Source organism: Typopeltis vanoorti, chromosome 12 (assembly GCF_054136105.1).
Source record: "Typopeltis vanoorti isolate ZY-2024b chromosome 12, IOZ_Tvanoo_1.0, whole genome shotgun sequence".
Taxonomy (NCBI): Eukaryota; Metazoa; Arthropoda; class Arachnida; order Uropygi; family Thelyphonidae; genus Typopeltis; species Typopeltis vanoorti.
The window spans coordinates 16,303,785-16,324,750 of NC_143560.1; the positions used below are offsets into that span (position 1 = coordinate 16,303,785).

Consider the following 20,966-nt stretch of genomic DNA (forward strand, 5'->3'; position numbering starts at 1 on the left):
GTTTCTTTTTTTGCAGCTCAATCTTAATGGTGTTATTCATCCATTTAACCCCTCCTTGTTTCACTATTCGGACCTTAGGTATACAATCAGCCATAACCTCTTGTAAATGCTCTTTGATCACTTCCCATGCTCTATCGACGTCCAGCCCTTGCAGTTGTACATGCCATGGCACTGATCCAAGCAATCTCCTAAGCTTGTCATACTTGCCAGCACGGTAATTCCACATATACCCTGTCTTAATCACAAATTTCACACCTTTAGCCACCTCCCAGGTCAAGACCTTATGATCACCCTCACCAATAGGTGGCAACATGGTCATATTCATTACAGTCAAATTCTCAGATACTATTACCAGGTCAAGCACTCTCACACCCCTAGTATTTTCAGTTACATGCTGTTTCAGTTAGTTATCCCTTAATAATTGAATAAAATCCATTTCCTTCCTCACATGTGTCCTCTCCTCCTATATGCTTTCTTCTTTTCCTTCACTGCCTATTTAACTTCCTGTGTCCACCATGGAGTTCTGATTTTTTTATCCTTGCAGACAGCCTCACCACATGCCTCCCTGGCAGAATCAATCAATGTTTTCTTCAGAGTTTGCCACTGAATCTCCAAGGTTTGATTCCTGTTCTCAAACTTAAAACTCTTTCATTTTTTCTTCAATAATCTTTATGTATTTTAGTCTACAGTTCACATCTGAGAGCTGCTCAACTTTTATTCGCTTTAAAACTTTCTTACATGTTATTCTTTTCAATATGAAATTCAAATTTATCTTGCTCAAGACTAAATAGTGATCACCTCCAATTTCAAATCCTCTGTACACTCTGGTGTGCTGCACCAATGAGAAAACATCACTATCAACAATAACATAGTCAATGAGACTTTTCTTATTCCTTGCCTCTTCTCTCCATGTCAATTTGTGCACATTTATATGTTGGAACATGATGTTAGTAATAACCAGTCCATTTCTTGAGCAGAAATCCAACAGATATTTGCCATTATTATTAGCTTTGCTCTTTTCTCCAAATTTTCCCAAAATATGTTGGTATGTCTCACAATCATTTCCTACTCTGCTATTTAGATCCCCAACAAGGGCCAACTTTTCCTTTTTCATTGTGTCAGTTGCTTTTTCTAAAGTCTCAAAAAATTCCTCCACTTCTACCTTAGTAGAACCTTCTCTGGGGCCATAGGCACAAATAAGTCTCATTGTCCAGTTCCCCATTCTCATATTTGTCCACATTACTCTATTTGAGACCATCTGCCATTCCAGAAGATTACCCTCGTATTTTGTGTTGAATACTATGGCTACTCCTTCTTTTCCTTGATTGTCATTGCCTGAATATAACATTTTGTATTTATTGCTCAGAAAGATCTCACCAGTTTTGGTCTTTTTTGTTTCAGTCACCCCTATTATGTTGATCTGGTACTTATCTAATTCCTCAGCTAGCTCCATTTCTTTGCCATTCAGGCTTCTTATGTTGATAGTACTGATCTTTAACTCTGGTGATGTTGAGTTGGGGTTTGTTTTCAGATTCGTTCCAGTAGCTGACTTTTCGCTGTTCGCCCTGGTTCCCTGCGAAAACAACGGGGGCCTTGTTTAACTGGGCGATGCCCCAGCCGGCTTGAAATTTTGTTATGTCGTACCATCATTTTTTATTTTGGTTTAACCAATAAGAATACAATTTGGTCGGCTAAATCCGAAATTGCCAGCCCATCCTCGTTCGCTCAGTATCCAAGTAGATACCCACAGGGTGCACCACGAGAAGGTGAGGATTGGACATTAGGTCAGAAGCCCTGGTCGATTCTCCGCCTTCCTTTAAAGGCTATGTGGCGGTCTCCTCTCATTTATACAGCTTTGACCTCTCCTGTCTTATTTATGATACTAAGATAAGTAATGCAATAAATGAGATTTTTTTTAAGGTTTGAGGGAAATAATTATTTTTAAAGTAAATAAATATACTGGAAGGAAACCAGAAATACTAAAATAATACTAGTGGTATGAACCTTAACCTTTTTTTAAGTGTGGGGAAATATATGCAAATGGAAAATATACATATAAAATATAATTTTTCATTCATTCATCTCATATGACTGTGATTTGTCTATTTGGCGTGGGGGAAAGAGATTATACAAACTCTTGGCATGAATGTCAACAACATACCTGCACACAAAATACAGTTATATAGCTACTTATGAAGTTTGCACTCCATCATCATGCAGCCTATTACTTTGTCAGCTAAGGAAGCAATTTCTTCCAACATAATTGTACCTGCAGCTGTTTATTGTACACAGCAGAGTTTTCTGAATTATTACCTGTCTGTGCTGATAGTTTAAGATCTGAGTCTTTGATTGGGTGTGCTACTGCCACCGTTGCTATTTTCCTGACCTCATTGTCTCAGGTCAGATTCCACTTGAATTCAGCAACTATGCTGCTAAGCTGCATTCCATCAAGCTTATGATTGTTCATGTTAAAGAAAACTGTCACTGTATACAATCCACAACTACTTTTTGATGTTTTACAATTATTGTATCAAATAAAGATCTTAAATATTGGTGTTCAATTGTGCTAGATTCTCAGCCGCATTGAAATCAAGGAAAATGACGCAGATGCCACTTATGTTACCTCACATTTTCTCTGTGTACTGTTTGTCCAACCAAACCACCAATCAGTTTGGGTACTTTGTCCAGCAACCTAAACCATTGGCACATAACAAGGATTTTGTCAAATTAAGAAGAGCAATGAACTGTACTGTCAGCAGCAAAATTATGGATTGGCAACCTTGAAATTAACAACCCAACCTTCTCCCTGAAAGAATTTCATGACATATTGAGGAGCAAAATATAGAGGAGTAATAAATTATATTTAGTTTTCTCTTACATCTGCGAAGTATGTTATTAAAAAATATAGGAAAATTAGTGTTGTAATGATAATGTCTTGGGGAGACCAGACTCCTACCAGGCACATCCCTTGGGTGGCAGATAGGGGAAGCCCCAACGGGTTGCTCCAAATAAAGAATAAGGAGCCTTGGACCAAAGGGTGTGGCAGAGGAAAGGCAAGCCGGCCACGCTAAAATGCCAAAAACTTCCATGGATTATACGATTACCGGGAGTACATCTTGCACCACCACGTACGGGATAGCCGATGCACCAACACAAGCCTCACATAGTGTTGGTGAGAAATCTTCTATGTGGTCAGCAAAATGTGATAATTATATAGCTACTGTAAATATCAGATCTCTACAAAGCAGGAAAACTCCAAATTCTACAAGAGAATTTGAAAAGGATTAGGTGGGGTGTCATAGGAATCTTAGAAAACTCACTGGACAGGAGAAGGATACTTAAACATACCAGAGGACAAATTATTCTATTTGGGAAGAAGAGACAATATGCATAGAGAAGGCGTTGCAATCCTAATAAAACAAAATCTTACCGCAAGTGTAACAGATATTAAGCCTATTTCATTCAGAATAATAGGAGTTAGACTAAAAGCCAAAGTAAAAGGACTACACATAAAGGTTATCCAGATTTATCCATCGGACGCAGGTCACAATGAAGAAGACATCGAACTATTCTACAATGATCTCTAAAAAGAAATAGATAATACAAACTCCAGAGATATCTTACTCATAATCGGAGATTTCAACGCCAAGATCAGAACTTTCAGAAAAGAGCAAAAAATGTAATGGGGAAATTTGGAATTGGAACCGAAAATGAAAGGGGAGAAACTATGCTCAATTTCTGCAAAGAAAACAACCTTGTCATCTCAAACACAATATTTTACCATAGACCTAGTTTTAAATACACCTGGACTTCACCAGATAGAGAAATATGAAAATGTATACATTATATCCTAATTAGAAGTAAATGGAAAACCTCAATCAAAAACTAAGAACACTCAAAAGCCTAGATCCGGATACAGACCATGAACTCCTCTCTGCAACAATGTGGATAAAATTCAAAGTCAACTATAAAAGAAATAGAATTGATAAACTCCACATGGAAAAGTTAAAAAATAACCAAATAAGATTAGACTACATAAATTGAATTGAAAGCCAAACTGCTATTTTTCTGACATCCTTAATAATAATTAAGGGGATTCAAATCCCTTGTTGTTCAACTGCCAGTAAGCAAAACTCTAAGATCGAGAACTACGAATCTCTGAGTTTCATATATACCGAAAAACTATTGGCGAATCCAAGTGTAAATGACCACTTGGTAGTACAACACCAAGGCATCTCGAAGCAAAGGTGGAGCAAGATCCCTCACTATCCTTGATATTTTCTCATAATGTAAAAACACAGCCCCTAGGGGGTGAGAATAATAAGTGAAAAGAAAAAAATACAATCACACCTTTATGGCAGTCGTATAGTAAAGGTATGTAAGTTCTTTTCACTTGAACCTTGTTATATATTCCAGGTCTACCTACTCACTGATGAGACCTCTAAAAAGGTTGAAACCGGTCTGGGTAGTGACCTCTCCTCATAATGTAATTACAGTATTACATCCCCTAGGGGCTGTGTTTTTACATTATGAGAAAATATCAAGGATAGTGAGAGAGCTTGCTCCACCTTTTGCTTCGAGTTGCCTTGGTGTTGTACTACCAAGTGGTCATTTACACTTGGATTCACCAATAGTTTTTCAGTATATATGAAACTCATAGATTCATAGGTCTTGATCTTAGAGTTTGCTTACTGGCAGTTGAGCAACAAGGGATTTGTATCCCCTTAATTATTATGAAGATTAGACTACATTAGGAAAATTGAATAAATAAATAGGACTCAAACAGGTGAAACTGAAAACCTTTGGAAAACAGGAAAAGAAATATTAATTAACTCGGCAAGGGAAACTTTAGGAATTTATAGGAGACCCAATAATAAATGGATAACATCTGAAATATTAGAAAAATGTGAAGAAAAAAGAAAACTAAAAACAAAAATAAACAGACATACCTCAGAAGAAAACAAGAAAAAATACAAACAACCCCAAAATGAAATTGATAAACTCTGCAGATAGGCTAAAGAAAACTGGCTAAACAAAAAAGCAAAAAAATGCAATGAGGCATATAAACACCATAACTCAAAAACATTACATACACAATTAGAGAAATTACAAAAAACTTTTCACCACTACTGATGACAATGATCAAACCATCAGGGCAAGGAAACAGGAAATCCAAATGCGATAAAGGCAATATGGATGGAACACTACCAAGAAACCTTTAAGAATGAAAGCAATAACTACCTAACAACAAAGCCTCAAACTAAATCAAGACATGACACCTTAATTATCCTTCCATCGGAAGTGGAGAATGCTCTAAAGCAAATGAAATCTGACAAAGCACCAGGGATAGACCAAATTCTGTCAGAACTCTGGAAAGAAGGAAAGCAAACAACTTTAAAATTCCTTACCACACTTTTCAACAAAATCATTAAATCAGGAGAAATACCAGAAGATTGGAGAACAGGAATTATCATACCAATTTACAAGAAAGGTGATATGAAAAATAGTAAAAACTACAGACCAATCACATTACTCAGCCATGCTTACAAAATATTTACAAGAGTCTTACAGAACAGAATAAAGAGCACTTATGAGATCATTCTTAGTGAAGAACAGGCAGGCTTCAGAAAGAATCGCTCCACATTGGATCAGATCTCCATAATACAAAGACTAGCAGAATTATACTGGGAACATAACAAAAATATCTATTACTGTTTTATAGGTTTTAAACAGGCATTCAACTCAGTGAACAGAGTAACCTTATTAAGAATATTAAAACAGAAACAAATCGACAAAGAAACCTTAAACTTAGAAAAATATTATAGTCACACAGAAGCAATAATTAAATTCAATAGTATAACAACAGATAAAATAACGTCAGTAAAGGAGTAGCCCAAGGATGTCCCATCTCCCCATACCTTTTTAACATCTACCGAGAGGATATGGTTAATCAAGTCTTGGAAGGAGAAAAAAGGGGTCAACCTAAATGGTTATAACCTTAATAACATAAAATATGCATATGACGTTATAATGATAGCACACACAAAAGAAAAAATGGTGAACTTAATAACCAAACTAAATAATACGGCTAAAGAATACAGCATGACCATAAATACAGACAAAAAACAAAAATTTTGATAATTGGAAAAAACAAAGAAAAACTAAACTTCTCCTTGAATGGATCAACAATTGAACAGGTAAAACAATTCAACTATTTAGGAACACCTGTCCACACGGTTAGCCGAGTGGTTATGCACTCCACAACCATATGCCTGAGAAAGAAGTGTCCTGCATTCAATTCTCGTTGCTGATGTGAGGAGCTAAGGATCTTTCTCAGACATAGCCAAGTTAGCCGGTCTTGGGCGTGGACTGCAGTGTTTTTCTCCGCAGTTTATCTGGGGTTTTTCCACCTGCAAAGCAAGCAAACCGGTTTTAAGAACACAGCGCTTCACAGACAATTACACGTGGTTGAGCATGGGGGTAACGACCCCATCTCGTAGTGAGTTATGAAACTCAAAAATGGGAGGCCAAGGCAATACATGGGGCTGTAGTGCTGAAGAAGAAGAAGAACAGAACATATAGATACCATGACTATTATTAAACATAGAATATGGACTGCATGGTCATCATTTAATAAGCGAGGTAAAATCTGGAAAAATAATAAAATCTCCAAAGCTCTAAAAATAAAATTATATAATGCAATTATAATACCCAATGTGCTATTTGCTTCAGAAACTTGGACACTCAAGAAGACAGAGATACTAAACCTGGAGGCTTTTGAGATGAAATGTCTCAGAAAAATAAATAAAACAAAATGGACAGAAAAGAAAACAAATGAAACTATAGACCTAAAATATACAGATTCATTAATCGAAAAGATCAAAAGAAGACGACTTCGGCGGTACAGACATGTCAAGAGAATGCCATCAAAAAGACTACCCAACCTTGCTTTGTATGTAAGAATAAAAGAAAAAAGGAAAAGAAAAAAAAAAGAAGCCCAAGAACTAAATGGATAACAACAATAAAGGTCAACTCTGGATTACAAGCATATAGACAGCTCACCAACTGTGCAAGAAGCAGAGATTCTTGGAGGTTGTGGAAACATAGAAGATTCAACCTGTCTCTGACAGAAGAAGACAGTAAGTAAGTAAGAAATGATAATGTATAGGGTCTGTGGGAGAGGGGGGGGGGGGCTGTTTATCATTATGTAGAGTCAGGTCGTTTTCATTCCTTTTAATTTTTTACAAAGAATTAATTTGTACAAACACGTTTGACTATATTATTTATATGTAGATATTGCATTGTGTAACTTAATTTTTGTATATAAATATTATTTACTAATTTATCTTTGACTATTTGTGTCTGGCTATAAGCTTTGACTATTTGTATCTTGCTCTAACCTTTGCTGTTCTTGTGCCAATAAACCAAGCAACCAGATATTTTCAGTTTTCACCAACTGTTGCTATTTATAATACATAAAAATGTTGGGAATTAATTATTCTTAACACGGTAATACTCTCCATAATTTATCAAAATAAAAATAGTACACAGACTCTAATTGCATCTGCACTGTATTTAGTGATGCAGTAAAGTTACCTGTTTTCCTTGCATTTGTAGTATGGTGTCTGTTGGGGAGGGGAAGGTTTATCACTGTACAGGGACATTTTCATTCCAATCTTCCAAAAGAATAAGTGTAGTGAGCAAAAATGCTGATTCCTATGAATAAAAATGAATCCTTCTATGTTTTCTGGCAAGCACACCCATTGCCTTAAATAAAATATTTCCTAATTTCTGCTTTTTGTTCTTTTGACTTTTTGAAAACACACCCCAACTCAACATCACCAGAGTTAAAGATCGGTACTATCAACATAAGAAGCCTGAATGGCAAAGAAATGGAGCTAGCTGAGGAATTAGATTGACATAATAGGGGTGACTGAAATAAAAAAGACAAAAACTGGTGAGATCTTTCTGAGCAATAAATACAAAATGTTATATTCAGGCAAAGACAATCAATGAAAAGAAGGAGTAGCCATAGTATTCAACACTAAATAAGAGGCTAATTTTCTTGAATGGCAGTCAGTCTCAAGTAGAGTAATGTGGGCAAATATGAGAATGGAGAACTGGACAATGAGAGACTTATTTGTGCCTATGGTCCCACAGAAGGTTCTACTAAGTAGAAATGGAGGAATTTTTTCAGGCTTTAGAGAAAGCAACTGACACAATGAAAAAGGAAAAAAGTGGTCCTTGTTGTGGATCTAAATAACAGAGTAGGAAATGATTGTCAGACATACAAAAATCTTTTGGGAAAATTCGGAGAAAAGAGCAAAGCTAATAATAATGGCAAATACTTGTTGGATTTCTGCTCAAGAAATGGACTGGTTATTACTAACATCATGTTCCAACATATAAATGTGCACAAATTGACATGGAGAGAAGAGGCAAGGTATAAGAAAGGTCTCATTGACTATGTTATTGTTGATAGTGATGTTTTCTCCCTTGTGCAGGATACCAGAGTGTACAGTGGATTTGAAATTGGAAGTGATCACTATTTAGTCTTGAGCAGAATAAAATAAAATTTCATATTGGAAAGAATAACATGTAAGAAAGTTTTAAAGCGTATAAAAGTTGAGCAGCTCTCAGATGTGAACTGTAGACTAAAATACACAAAGATTATTAAAGAAAAAATGAGAGTGTTTAAGAACAGGAATCAAACCTTGGAGATTCAGTGGCAAGCCTTGAAGAAAGCCCTGATTGATTCAGCTAGAGGCATGTGGTGAAGTTGTCTGCAAGGATAGAAAAATGAGAACTCTATGGTGGACACAGGAAGTTAAACAGGCAGTGAAGGAAAAGAAGAAAGCATATCAAAAGTTCCTGTCAAATAAGTCAGCATGTGCTCTTAGAGAATACAGAGACAAATGCAAGAATGCTAAACACTGTGTAAAACTAGCTAAACAAAAGTCATGGGAGGACTTTGGCAAGAATGTAGAAAATAAATATCAAGAGGCTGGCAAAATATTCTGGAAGTTGTTGAAGAAGCTTAGGAATGGAGGAAAGAGTGCTGTAAAATGAGTTAGCGATGATAAAGGTGATATGAAAACGGAAGAAAAAGATATCCTTGAAGTATGGAGTGATTACTTTGAAAAACTGCTAAATGAAACAAGCAGTGATGACAGCACAGTGGTAAAAAACACTGACCAGGCATGCAGTCAGAAATACATATCCATACTTGAAGTAGAAAAAGCCATCAAAGGCTTAAAATGTGGAAAGGCAGCAGGAGTAGATAATATTCGACCAGAAATGCTGAAGTATGGTGGTATAAAAGACAGTGGCTGCACTGCATAGTTCAGAAAGCCTGGACAGAGGGATGAATTCCTGATGATTCGAGTAGAGCTCTCATATTACCCATATATAAAAAGGGAAATAAAACTGAGAATTACAGAGGTACTTCCATACTGAGTGTTACTGGTAAGGTTTATGCAAGTATACTTGAGAAACAGTTGAGAAGAATTGTGGAAGAAAAGCTTGGTGAAGAACAAGCTGGATTCAGGCAAAATAGAGACTGTCAGAATCAGATCTTAACTTTACAACAGATAGTTGAAAAATCATCGGAATATAACAGAGATCTGTATTTAAGTTTTGTCTATCTGGAAAAGGTATGACAAGATGCCAATAGAGAAGCTATTCAAAAGGCTACAGTTATGTGGTGTCAATGGGGCATTATATCAAGCAATTCCTATTCATGTGTTGTCTCCTATCTAGTAGGTTGACTACCATGATGTGACTCATGGTTAACTACAGGCGACATGTGGTGAGGACCCTATCTCTTCCACATATTTTCATAAGTATTTAAAACTGTAATCCGTGTGTGTTCACGGTTTGCATGTTCTGAATGACGAAAAACCTGAGTTTTCGGGTGAAAAAATCCTCTACCTCTCTTTATGAGACCGGCTAACTTACCTTTAGTTTAAAGAGACCAGATAAAGGTTCCTTACATCATAGACGGAAATCGATCCCGAGTCTTTCCGATTAAAGGGCTTCGTCTATACCATCTGAGCTATGGAGGCTCATATATCAAGCAATATTTAATTTTTATTTGAGTTGTAAGTCAGCAGTTAGAATTGAAGGAAGTACAGGAAGATGGTTTAATGTTAAATCTGGTTCAGACAAGGATGTACATTATCCCCTCTGTTATTCATTGTCTATCTGGATTACATTATAAAGGAACATGGTATGAAACCTGATATCAAAATTGGAAATGCTAGGCTCAGCTCATTTTACTTTAAGGGGATGATGTTATACTTCTAAATAAATCCACTAGGAGTTTGCAAGATTCCCTGACTAAATTGAATAACTGTTGTAATAAATAGTATGAAGGTCAGCAATAACAAGACAATGAAACTAGGCAAGTTGGAAATATCATCTGCATTATGAATGGAGAACTTAAATAACTGTTGTAATAGATATGGTATGAAGGTTAGCATTAAAAAGACAAAGACAATGAAAATAGGTAGAATTGTTGAAAATGTCAAATGTGTTGTGAACAGGGAATCTGTGGAACAAGTAAAACATTTCATCTACTTTACGATTTTTAGTGAAGATGGTAAATTAAATATGGAAATAGACAACAGAATCAACAAAGCTGGTATGTAGGAAGTCAACTGAATAAATTTATATGGAATAAGAGAGAAATTAGTCAAAACACTAAATTAATTGTATATAAGACAGTGTTCAAACCAATTTTAACTTATGGATCTGAAAGCTTGGTCAAAAGTAAAACACTGTACCAAAGACTAGAGACTGCAGATATAAGAGTCCTGAGAAAGATTAGGGGGATGAACAGATGGCATCAATGGCAATATCATATTAAAAATGAGTATATTAAGAAAGAACTTGACATTGTCAGCATCCAGGAATGCGTTAGCAGAGCTAATCTCAGGTGGTATGGTCACTTAAACAGAATGAGAGACAGAGGTTAGATTAGCAAAACAAGTGTTCTCTGCCAGGTTGGCAGGAAAAAGACCCAGAGGAAGACCGGATATAGGTGGATTGATACAGTTAAAAAAAAAAAAAGCCTTAGAAGATAGAAATATAATATCTGATAATGTTGTAGTCTTGACAGGTAAGACTGATTTGGAGGAAAATTGTAAATAATAAGTTAGTAATGATGTAAATTTTCATGTAGTACTATCATATCCTGTACCCCCCCCCCCCCCCTCTTGAGGATACATGGCAGGAATATGATGATGATGATCCCTTTCCAGCCAATCACAGTTTCCTATTGCGGTATTGCAACATATGGGATGACCTCTGATATATCTCTGCCTCTTTTCTATGCTCAGCTTACTGATTCCATTCTCATGATCCAAACTTCTGATCTGAACCAACAACTGAAATAATAATTTCTGTAATGATGACCTTTATTCTCATATGTGGAATATAAATACTGTGTGATCACTATCCATTCTCAAAAAAAAAAAAAAAAGTGTCTCTGAAGTCGATGATAAAAATACAGAATGTTTTCATCAGCTCTAGTCAAGAAACCCAGTTTCTGCGTGCATTAGTTTTTTTTTTTTTTTTTTTTTTTTTTGTACTTTCATGGGGGCATTTCTCTACTCTATAGTAGTTTTGCTGTTGCTATAGGTTACTGCAATCTTTTGATGAGAGGCATTAATGTCTAATTCTTGAAGATATCACAGTTTAGCAAGTTGTTCTGTTTGATTGTTTGAATAGAGGAGATATACACTGCTTGGAAGGAAATCAACTGACACCATAGTATGAGGAACAAATAGCCATGGGAACCACCTTAATAAGATGCAGGACTTACTTTCATTGTGATTACTGCAGTAATCCTACGTGGCATACTTTTCACAAGTATACAATAGTGATCAATTGGAATTTTGGACCATTCTTCCTGTAGGCATGTAATGAGGTCCTGGACTGTTGTGGGGACAGATGTCCCTTGACCTCTCCCAATGCTCGAATCATCCCACATATATGTTCGACAGGGTTGAGATTGGGGCCCTGTGGAGGCCAGTCAAGTGTGGTGACGTTATGACAAGATGCAGTTGTCAGTTCTGTAGAAGTGCTACAAAGTAGGAAGCATTATATTATCCAGAATGTTGAGATACCTCAAAGAGTTCAGTATTCATGGCACCACAAAGAGATCTACGGCTAAACCAGGAAAAACAGGAGACCATGCCATCACTTTGCCACCTCCGAATTTCATATTTGGGGTAATGCACTTCTGTTAAAAATTTAAAGAAATTTTCACTGAGCACCACCACACCCACACCAGTCCATCTGCTCAGTAGAGGGTATAGCATGATTTGCCACTCCATAACACCGTTTTCCAAGCTTCCACGTCTCATTGTACATGTTCTTTGTGCCACTGAAGACAAATCTGCATGCTGATTCGGATAATGTGGTGATTGCATATTTCGGTCCTACCATATAAACCCATGTTGCAAGCTCCAGTTTTGAATGTTTTTGTGCAGATTTGTGTTCCAGTCATGCCCAGAACTCCGCATTCAAGGTGTCTGCCAACAAATGGTGTTTTTCACATATTATCCTTCGTAGCATCCTACTGTCACATTTGGTGAGTGCAGTGGGTTGTTCATTGTGAGAAGCACTTGTGATTGACTCCATGTGCTTCTATCTCAGTGTAGTATCATTGATTGTTGACCTGAGAAGGCCTAATTTGTCAACAATTTTCCAAACAGAAAGACCTGTAACATGGCATCTTATCACAACGCCTCTTTCAAACTCTGTCAGTTCCTTTCTCACAGATACAGTTGCACTGACTTGGGAGCATCATATTCCTCTAATTTATACTGGCTACAAACATGTAACTCATTACATGGCATAATGCACTTTGCCCATGTGGTGTTCATTAATTTCTTTCCAAGCAGTGTAATTTGAAAACAACATTCTTCTGTTATGGATTGTCTGCAATCTGTGAAAGAACAGTGGACATTTCACTCTCATTAGTGTATATGCTATATTTTCTCATTGTTTTCAGAGCTTTCCTTCTATTTAATATGTACATTCTTAGCTGGGTGAGTCTACTTACTGTAGTGATGTGCGGAAATTTACACAAGTTTGGATCGATGTTAGTATTTCTGTTGAATCATCCAGAAGAAACTTCATGTATGCAGCAGTGTCCTTACATTTCCAAACATATCAGCAATAATGCGAGATGCCTCAAAAGATATATTGTCCAGTATACATATAGTTATAAGTTGTTGAACTTTCTTGATTTTTCTTCAATTATAGTGTTTCTTTCTAATCCTGTATATATTGCTGGAAGCTTACTACTTGTAAGCTCTTCATGTCAATGTATGAAATGTTTTTTTAAACGAATGTTCATTGTCAGTTATTACTCTTAAGTATTTTATCTTTTTGGATATTCAAAAATCCTGTAACTGATTAATTATGGCTGGCCATCCTGCAGTATCAAAGGTGCCAAGCATCAACAGAGACAGTAGTGTTTTTTTTTTTTTTTTTTTTTTTTTTTTTTTTTTTTTTTTTTTTGCTGGAGACTGTTTTGAATTTTTTAAACTTTCATAAGGCATCTACATGACTGAAATCTAATTGCATATTGATAATGACTTAATAGGTTTCTTGACAAAAATGCATTATTCAGTTTAATTGGTGTTTTCTAATACTTTTTTACAGTGACATTTATAAAACTAATTGATCTTTATTTAAGAACTTCATCAGATGCTTCTTTTCTGGATTTGATTATCAGTATAATTTTTAAGTATTTCGACGTAAGCAACATCATCCTTTCTTAAGGCTTCACAACAATGGTCTACAATGTAGGCCATTGTTATGAATTTGGAAAATTCAAGAGCATTCTTAAGAATGTCACTAGTTATCTCATCCTTATCAGAAGATTTTTTGGACACATTGATAGAATTTAATTAGGAATAATTGCATCATGATTAGGAGTGTCTAAATCTACCATTCTTTGTCTGTACAGTTTTAAATGTCTTCATGTGTTGATACATTGTCAACAGGAATAAACTTGTTTATCATAATAACTGTAGTCTCTGCTAAGTTTTTAGTATAAGAGCCATCTGTTTTTTAATAGTTGAAACATTACAAAATTTTTTCCACAATTCTGTTTTTACATTTGTAATTTTGAATTGATAACTGTATTTGGCATTATAATAATTTTTTCGTCTACTGTGAATTAAGTCTGGTTTGTTGTAAGTTCTCTGATCTCATCATCTAAGCATTGACACACTTTCTTAAGATTAGGTCATCATCCACCAAGATGCTGAATTTTTTCTGTTGATATCTTTAGTGTTGAGTTTTGTCACAGGATTTTTTCAAACATAGACAAGGAATTCAATGTTGTCCTGAACTGATGCTCAGATGGCTAAGTGCTTGTCTGATGACAGTGACTTGATGCTTAGAGATTAGGCTTGCAAATTCTCCTTTCACTGCTTCTGTGATGAATGTATTTAAGTTGGTTTCCTTATCAATGTATTTAGTCATTGCAGCAGTTTGACATGTGAATACCATTTAAATTTTTGTTTATGATGATGAAACTTAATATACGAACATGGTCTGAAAAGTTCTTGGCTTTGACCATAGATGGCAACACTATCGGCAAGATTTTTTTTTCTAAGTTAGTCATCTGTCATAAGCATCCATGTGAAATTGCAAGTCATTCTATCAAGTAATTTTTTTTATACAGCTGTCTGAAGCAAGAGTGTTGTCTGTATCCCTTGAAATGGATAAAATTGAGTATCGTGCGGTTATAAAATTCTTTTGTAAAAGAAGGTTTAACGGCAAAAGAAATTCATTCGCAGTTCATAAAAGTTTATGAACGCTCTTCTTCATTTTCGACAATCAAGAAATGGGCTGCCGAGTTTAAATGTGGCTGTATCAGCCTTGAAGATGATCCACATGAAGGACGTTCAAAAAGTGTAACAACGCCAGAAATCATTGATCAAGTGCACGATATGGTATTGGATGACCGGCAAGTCAAAGTGCGTGAAGTTGCTGAGACTATAGGCATTTCAAAAGAACGTGTAGGATATATTTTGCATGAAGAATTGCAAATGAAAAAGCTTTGCACAAGATGGGTTCTGCACTTGCTCACAGCAGATCAAAAATGCACTCGCATGAAAATCTCTTAACAGTGCTTGAAGCGTTTTAACAAGAATAAAACTGATTTTGTGCATCGATTTATTACTATGGATGAGACTTGGATTCACCATTACACACGAGAATCCAAACAGCAGTCAAAACTGTGGACAGAAGCTGGTTGTTCAGCACCAAAGAAGACAAAGTCGGTTCCATCAGCTGGAAAGGTCATGGCATCAGTGTTTTGGGATGCTAAAGGCATTTTGTTTATTAATTATCTTGAAAAGGGTAAAACAATAACCATGGAATATTATTTCGATCTTTTAACCAGACTAGACAAAAAAATTCATGAGAAAAGACCCAGTTTGCAGAAGAAAAAAATCATCTTTCATCAGGACAATGCACCTGCTCACAAAGGTGTTTTGGCAATAGAAAAATTAAGGGATCTGCACTATGAATTGTTGGAACATCCACCCTATTCCCCAGATTTGGCTCCCTCTGACTTCTATCTCTTCCCAAAACTAAAATTCTTCCTCGCTGGTCAGCGTTTTTCTTCAAATCAAGAGGTGATTGCAGCTGTAGAGGGGTATTTTGCAGATCTTACTGAGAACCATTCAGGGACAGGGACGGAATGATGGTGCTGGAGCATTGCTGGAATAAATGTATTAGTCTTAAGGGAGATTATGTTGAAAAACCACTGTCATGTGTTAATCAGAACAACTTTCTTCATCCTCTTATCTCCATTTAGAAATCTAGGATTAAATGTCATTGCATCATTTGCTATATTAAGTCAATGAAACTGCTTATTTTGATGTTTTCAAAGGATGGAGTATTAGTGTCATCATTTATTATATGTTGAGAATTGGATTCTAAAAACTTTCACATTTTTGCCTCTATCATATGTGTTTTCATGAAACAGAATGGGAATTGCTATCCATTGCAGGAATTAAGCCATACTTTCTAGTAATATCTACAATGTTTCCTCATTTTTCTGTAATATTTTATATCACTGTGATAGTCGTCTAGGTACACAGACTTTCAGGTAAAATTTTTGATTCCATGGTAGTAGTTTTTATAATTACCAAGACCTTGTTACTGAAATGAGAAATTAAGATTGCATGAACTTCAGGGTTGACTGAAGTTCATGCAGCTCTCCTTCTTTCCAATCCTTAAGAACATATTTACAACTTTGATAATCATTGAAGATTTATTTGAAGACATATGAGGGAAGTAATGCTGTTTTTATTTAACTTTGTTATTGCTTTCCACAGTTAACATTTTGAATTTTGAGCTGGCTGTAATAGTTAAATGTTGGGATGTCTTTGCTCAGTGCCATGTGCTTTCAGTTGACCTCATTTTTGGTTTTGGTATGATTATTATGATTGTGGCAGTTTTATATGTGTAATGTCCAGACAAGTTTTATCAAGCGAGAATAAAATGTTCACTTGATGTAAACTATTGGTTTGTGTTTGTCAGTTTTTAGGTGGATAAAAATGATGAAAGAAAAATAAATTTAATTTAAATTTAAACTGAAATTTAAAAAATTTGTTTCATCCAATATCAGAATAAAATAAATTTGAGCTTTGTAAAAAAATATAAACTACTACAGTACTAAATAAGTATTTAGAAAATATATTAATATTGAGATTCATGTTTATAGGCTGGTACAACACCAGTTGATCAAATCAAAGTAGGAATGAAGCTTGAAGTACAAGACGAGCATAACCCAGTTAGCATTTGGATAGCAACTGTAAGCATTTAAGTATAGTTTATCAGTGTATTTATTTTACTTAATTAGACAATTTTTTTTTTTTTTTTTTGCATTAATATTATTTCAGAATAATTGTGTTATTGAAACCTTACTGACATTGGTGATGGATCGAGTTTTCCATTTATGCATGATTTGTGCATCTCCATCTTTGTTGGTTCTTTGCTTTTTATAATAATTGGCTATAAATCCTGAACCCTGACCTAGTATTTATAATCACTATGTTTTATTCAAGATTTTTTTTTATTGTTTCGAACCTTCAGTTTTTGCTTCATAGTCATCTTGAAGAGTGTCCCTGGTTCTAATTTGCATTACATAGTGGAGCTATAGTTTTTCATATAGTTTCTTACTGTTCATAATTCAGATAATTTCATAGTCTCATTAGAAGCTTATTCCCATCACCATTCCAGACTTCTGCAACATGCATTATTCAACAATTTGTGCTGTATAAGTTGTAAAAAGCCCTGGTCCATGCCAAAAAAGCATATGAACTATAAATCTAAATCCACTGACCACCAAAATTAAGAAATTGAAAACACAGAATTAATTTAAGAAACATCAGTTTACAACTATTTTAGTACTTTCCAAATTTTATTCAGTTTTATTTTATTGAAGACTATTTTATTGAGCTTTGAAACTCAGTTACTAAATAAAACACCAATCTCGGCACTTGTTTAGTACTGCTTGCTTTATTGCTGTTTCTACTTCTTCAGTCATTATTTCTAGGTGGCTAGATACATTTTCTGTTGTCTGCGATGCAAAAATAGTTGTAAATTGATGTTTCTTAAATTAATTCTGTGTTTTCAATTTCTTGGTTTTGGTGGTCAGTAATGTTTTAGAGTTATAGTGCTTTTTTTGGCATGGACCAGGTTTTTATTTGTTTTTTGTTTTTGTTTATAATATAAAATATAATTTTATATTTTAAATTTGATATAATAAAATTTGGTATAAAATACCAAAGAATGGAGCCAGTCATTCTTTGGTATTTTAATATTTCTTATTTTCCTCTTAGCTTACTTTGAGTAAGTGAAGTCTCTTGCTTTTCTCCCTTTCTTCTTTGTCTAGTTTTAGTTAGGAATTTGAGTATTATCTGGTTGTTGTTGCTCTTGGTTGTATAAGTATGATTTCATTTGATATTTGTTGAAAGAATGCTATGCTTTTTTTTCGTATATTTTTTTCTGTATTTTGTGAGGTTATTCTGTTGGCTGTTTCTCTGTCTTTGAATTATTTTTATTACTGGTGCAATATACTTTTTTTCCTGACTTCTTGTATGGCTTTTCTAAACGTAATCATGCATTTTATTGAGTTGAGGTTTGGTTTCTGTGGACTTTTTAATTTTTGACATTGTTTATTGATTTTTTACAGTGGTTCTTTATCAATATATAGTTATTGCATGATTTGGTGAATATTATCTTGGGATCTGCAGCAGAAAATTGTATTTGCAATTTCCAGATCCTTCTCTTTGCAAAAGTGTAGTGAAGGTTTCTTTCTCTAAGATTTCTGTCTCCTGTTTCAAATTTTCTCATTGCATCTTCCATTTTCATTTGTATATTGTTTTGTTTATTTCGTTACTACCCAAGAAAGGCATTTTCATGATAATGAGAATGTCTTTCTTGCTATTACGATCTGTTTAGTTACAGAATTGTTCTGTCTTCTTCAGGATGACTATCAGTGGATTACAGTTATTCTTGAAGAGTTTGTCTTTATTTCTATGTTTGATTCCAGCAGAATTTTGCTTGTCAACAAGGCAACTTCTTCACTATGTGATCATGATGGATGTTTACTTTTTATAAGCCATGCTGTCATTGTAGATATAAAATTCCATAGAACTACTTGTCAATTAAAAGGCATGAAGATCTCTTTTGACAGCTGTTATCTTCAAGCACGCACACATGCACACACACACACTGATGTGCTGGGTAAGTTAAGTGAAAAATAAATGCATTTTGGTTATCAGTGAGTGAACAGTTTTAATGCATGAAGATTGATGTCAGCTGGTAAATGCAGTTTGCCATGAATTTTTGAGCATCATATTGCTCTCACAGTATTGAGTTAGAAACAACATCGTTTTTAACTCAGTGCTCTTTCAATGCAGCTTTACTAAGGACTTTTCATTGTTTTGCTATAGCAGTTTTTATGTAGTGAGGCTCTACTGTATTGCATTTTAACACAGTACACTCTAGGTTTGTTCACTATAGCACGCTAAACAAATAGTTTGCTATAGTGATTTTAGGAGATTAAAAATAAAAATAAAATCATTACCTCCTCATGAGAATAAATACTCAAAAGTACCAGCTTATTCACTTGGGTAACTATGACTTCTTGGCTTTCTCCTGCACCAAATTTTTAGCTGGACTTCTTGAGAACATGATTTCCTCCTCCATTCTGTCCCTCAGCACTGTTGCTTTACTTTTTGGATTTCAAGTATTGATAGTTATGCAACTAGGTGGAAAAAGCTTAGGTGTACAAGGGTTTTAAATAAAGTAAGGGGTAATATGTGCACAAAATGTAAAATAGTTTGTCAAGTCTGTACAATTACATCTCTTGAATGTAACCTCCTGCCATGTTCTACTCCTGTTTCCAAATTTGTGGGAGCCAGTGGATAACATCAGCGGTGTTGCCTGTTGATATCAGTAATAGTGTGACCTACTGCTTGAAGAACTTCTTGCACATCATGAAACTGCAGACCTCTTAGGGGGGGGGTCCTTTCATTTTGGGGAACAAGTTGAAGTTGCAAGGACTCGTATCACGTGACATCGTGCAATGTCATGCAACAAACATGGCAGAAAACCCATGAAAAAAATGTGGTCACATTTTTCTTAAAGCTGGATGCAAATGGTACCCCAGAAATTGTCAATAGTACTGTGCATTAATAGTTTGCAATTAGAGCACAGAATGATGAAAAACCTTGAACATCATGAATGACTAGCAGCGTGACTTTTAACTTTGTTGGTTTCCTGGTGAAGATTTTTCAGATGGGATGATCCTGAATGACACTTTGTTGAATTGTATCTTCCATTTAGGCTCATAAGTCCTTTCCCAAGTTTCAACAATGACTATGATTCAGGAATGCATTCCCTCCATTTTTGTATCATTCCAGATGGAGGCTAGCAACCACATACTACCTGTGCCATTTTTGCATCTCACTCAGGTGATGTGAACCCAGTGAGCTGAAATTTTGCACATACCCAGCCTATCTTTTAGGACGTGCCAAACACTGCTGGTTTATCCCAGTTTTCTGGGCCAACTGGAGTACAATCCATCACCGATCAACTGCAAGGAGTCCCCAAACAAGCTTGACATGTTCATCTGAAATGATGGCTTGTCCCACATAGTGAATATCATCCAGGTGATCTCAGCCCACACGAAAATGCACTGACCCCATCTTGCAACAGTCCGGTACGATAGGGCACTGTTGCCACAGGCTTCCTTAAGGCCATGATAACAGTTCTTGCAGTTTTACCTCATGCAGCCCAGACCTTGATTCAGGATTGTTGTTCTAATCTTGTGAACATACCTTAGAGTGTTGCACACTTGAGACATTGATTTTAACCACTTCCCCACACAAGGGCACTTGCTAGAATGGGATGTTTCACCTTATGTACAGTACACACAACTAGTGCCTTTATCTGTCAAGATTAACATTTGGGTTACCAACTATGTCTCCTGACAATGTTGTCACTACTTTATTTACAACATCAAAGGAATAAAAATAAAATATTTCATTTATTTTAGCAGCTCATGGTTCATCTGTTTTATACACAGCAACTTCAGAGGACAAATAGTTAAAACATCAACTACTAAATAAATGAAATATTGCAAGTGCTAAAAATCAGTTTTTAGTGGGAAAAATTTAAAATTGAAACAGACAAGCAGAAAGAACTAAAATCCTAATTTGTCACTCTCCACTGATGGATAAAAAGTTTACAAGTTTACATTGGAGTTTTAAAATGCCTGTCTTCTAAATTTCTGGTAATTTGTACAGTCAAACTAGTTGAGGTTTAGGGAATGTTTCATTGTTGCTGTTGATTCTAAAACTCTCTCTCTCCAACTTGTAACAACTTCTTTGTAGAATGGTTTTCTTCCATCAAATCTTGTGTGA

The 20,966-nt window shown here is 35.3% G+C and overlaps 1 protein-coding gene across 2 annotated transcripts in view; it reads left to right on the forward strand.

The window, feature by feature from the left end:
• Nucleotides 1-20,966, forward strand: part of LOC150100599 (scm-like with four MBT domains protein 2) — a 226,997-nt gene that overhangs the window by 56,459 nt on the left and 149,572 nt on the right. For both annotated transcript variants that reach the window (XM_090401434.1, XM_090401435.1), the window contains one exon: nt 16,757-16,846. In XM_090401434.1, the coding sequence (XP_090257560.1) occupies nt 16,757-16,846 (90 nt within the window). The remainder of the gene's footprint in view (nt 1-16,756; nt 16,847-20,966) is intronic.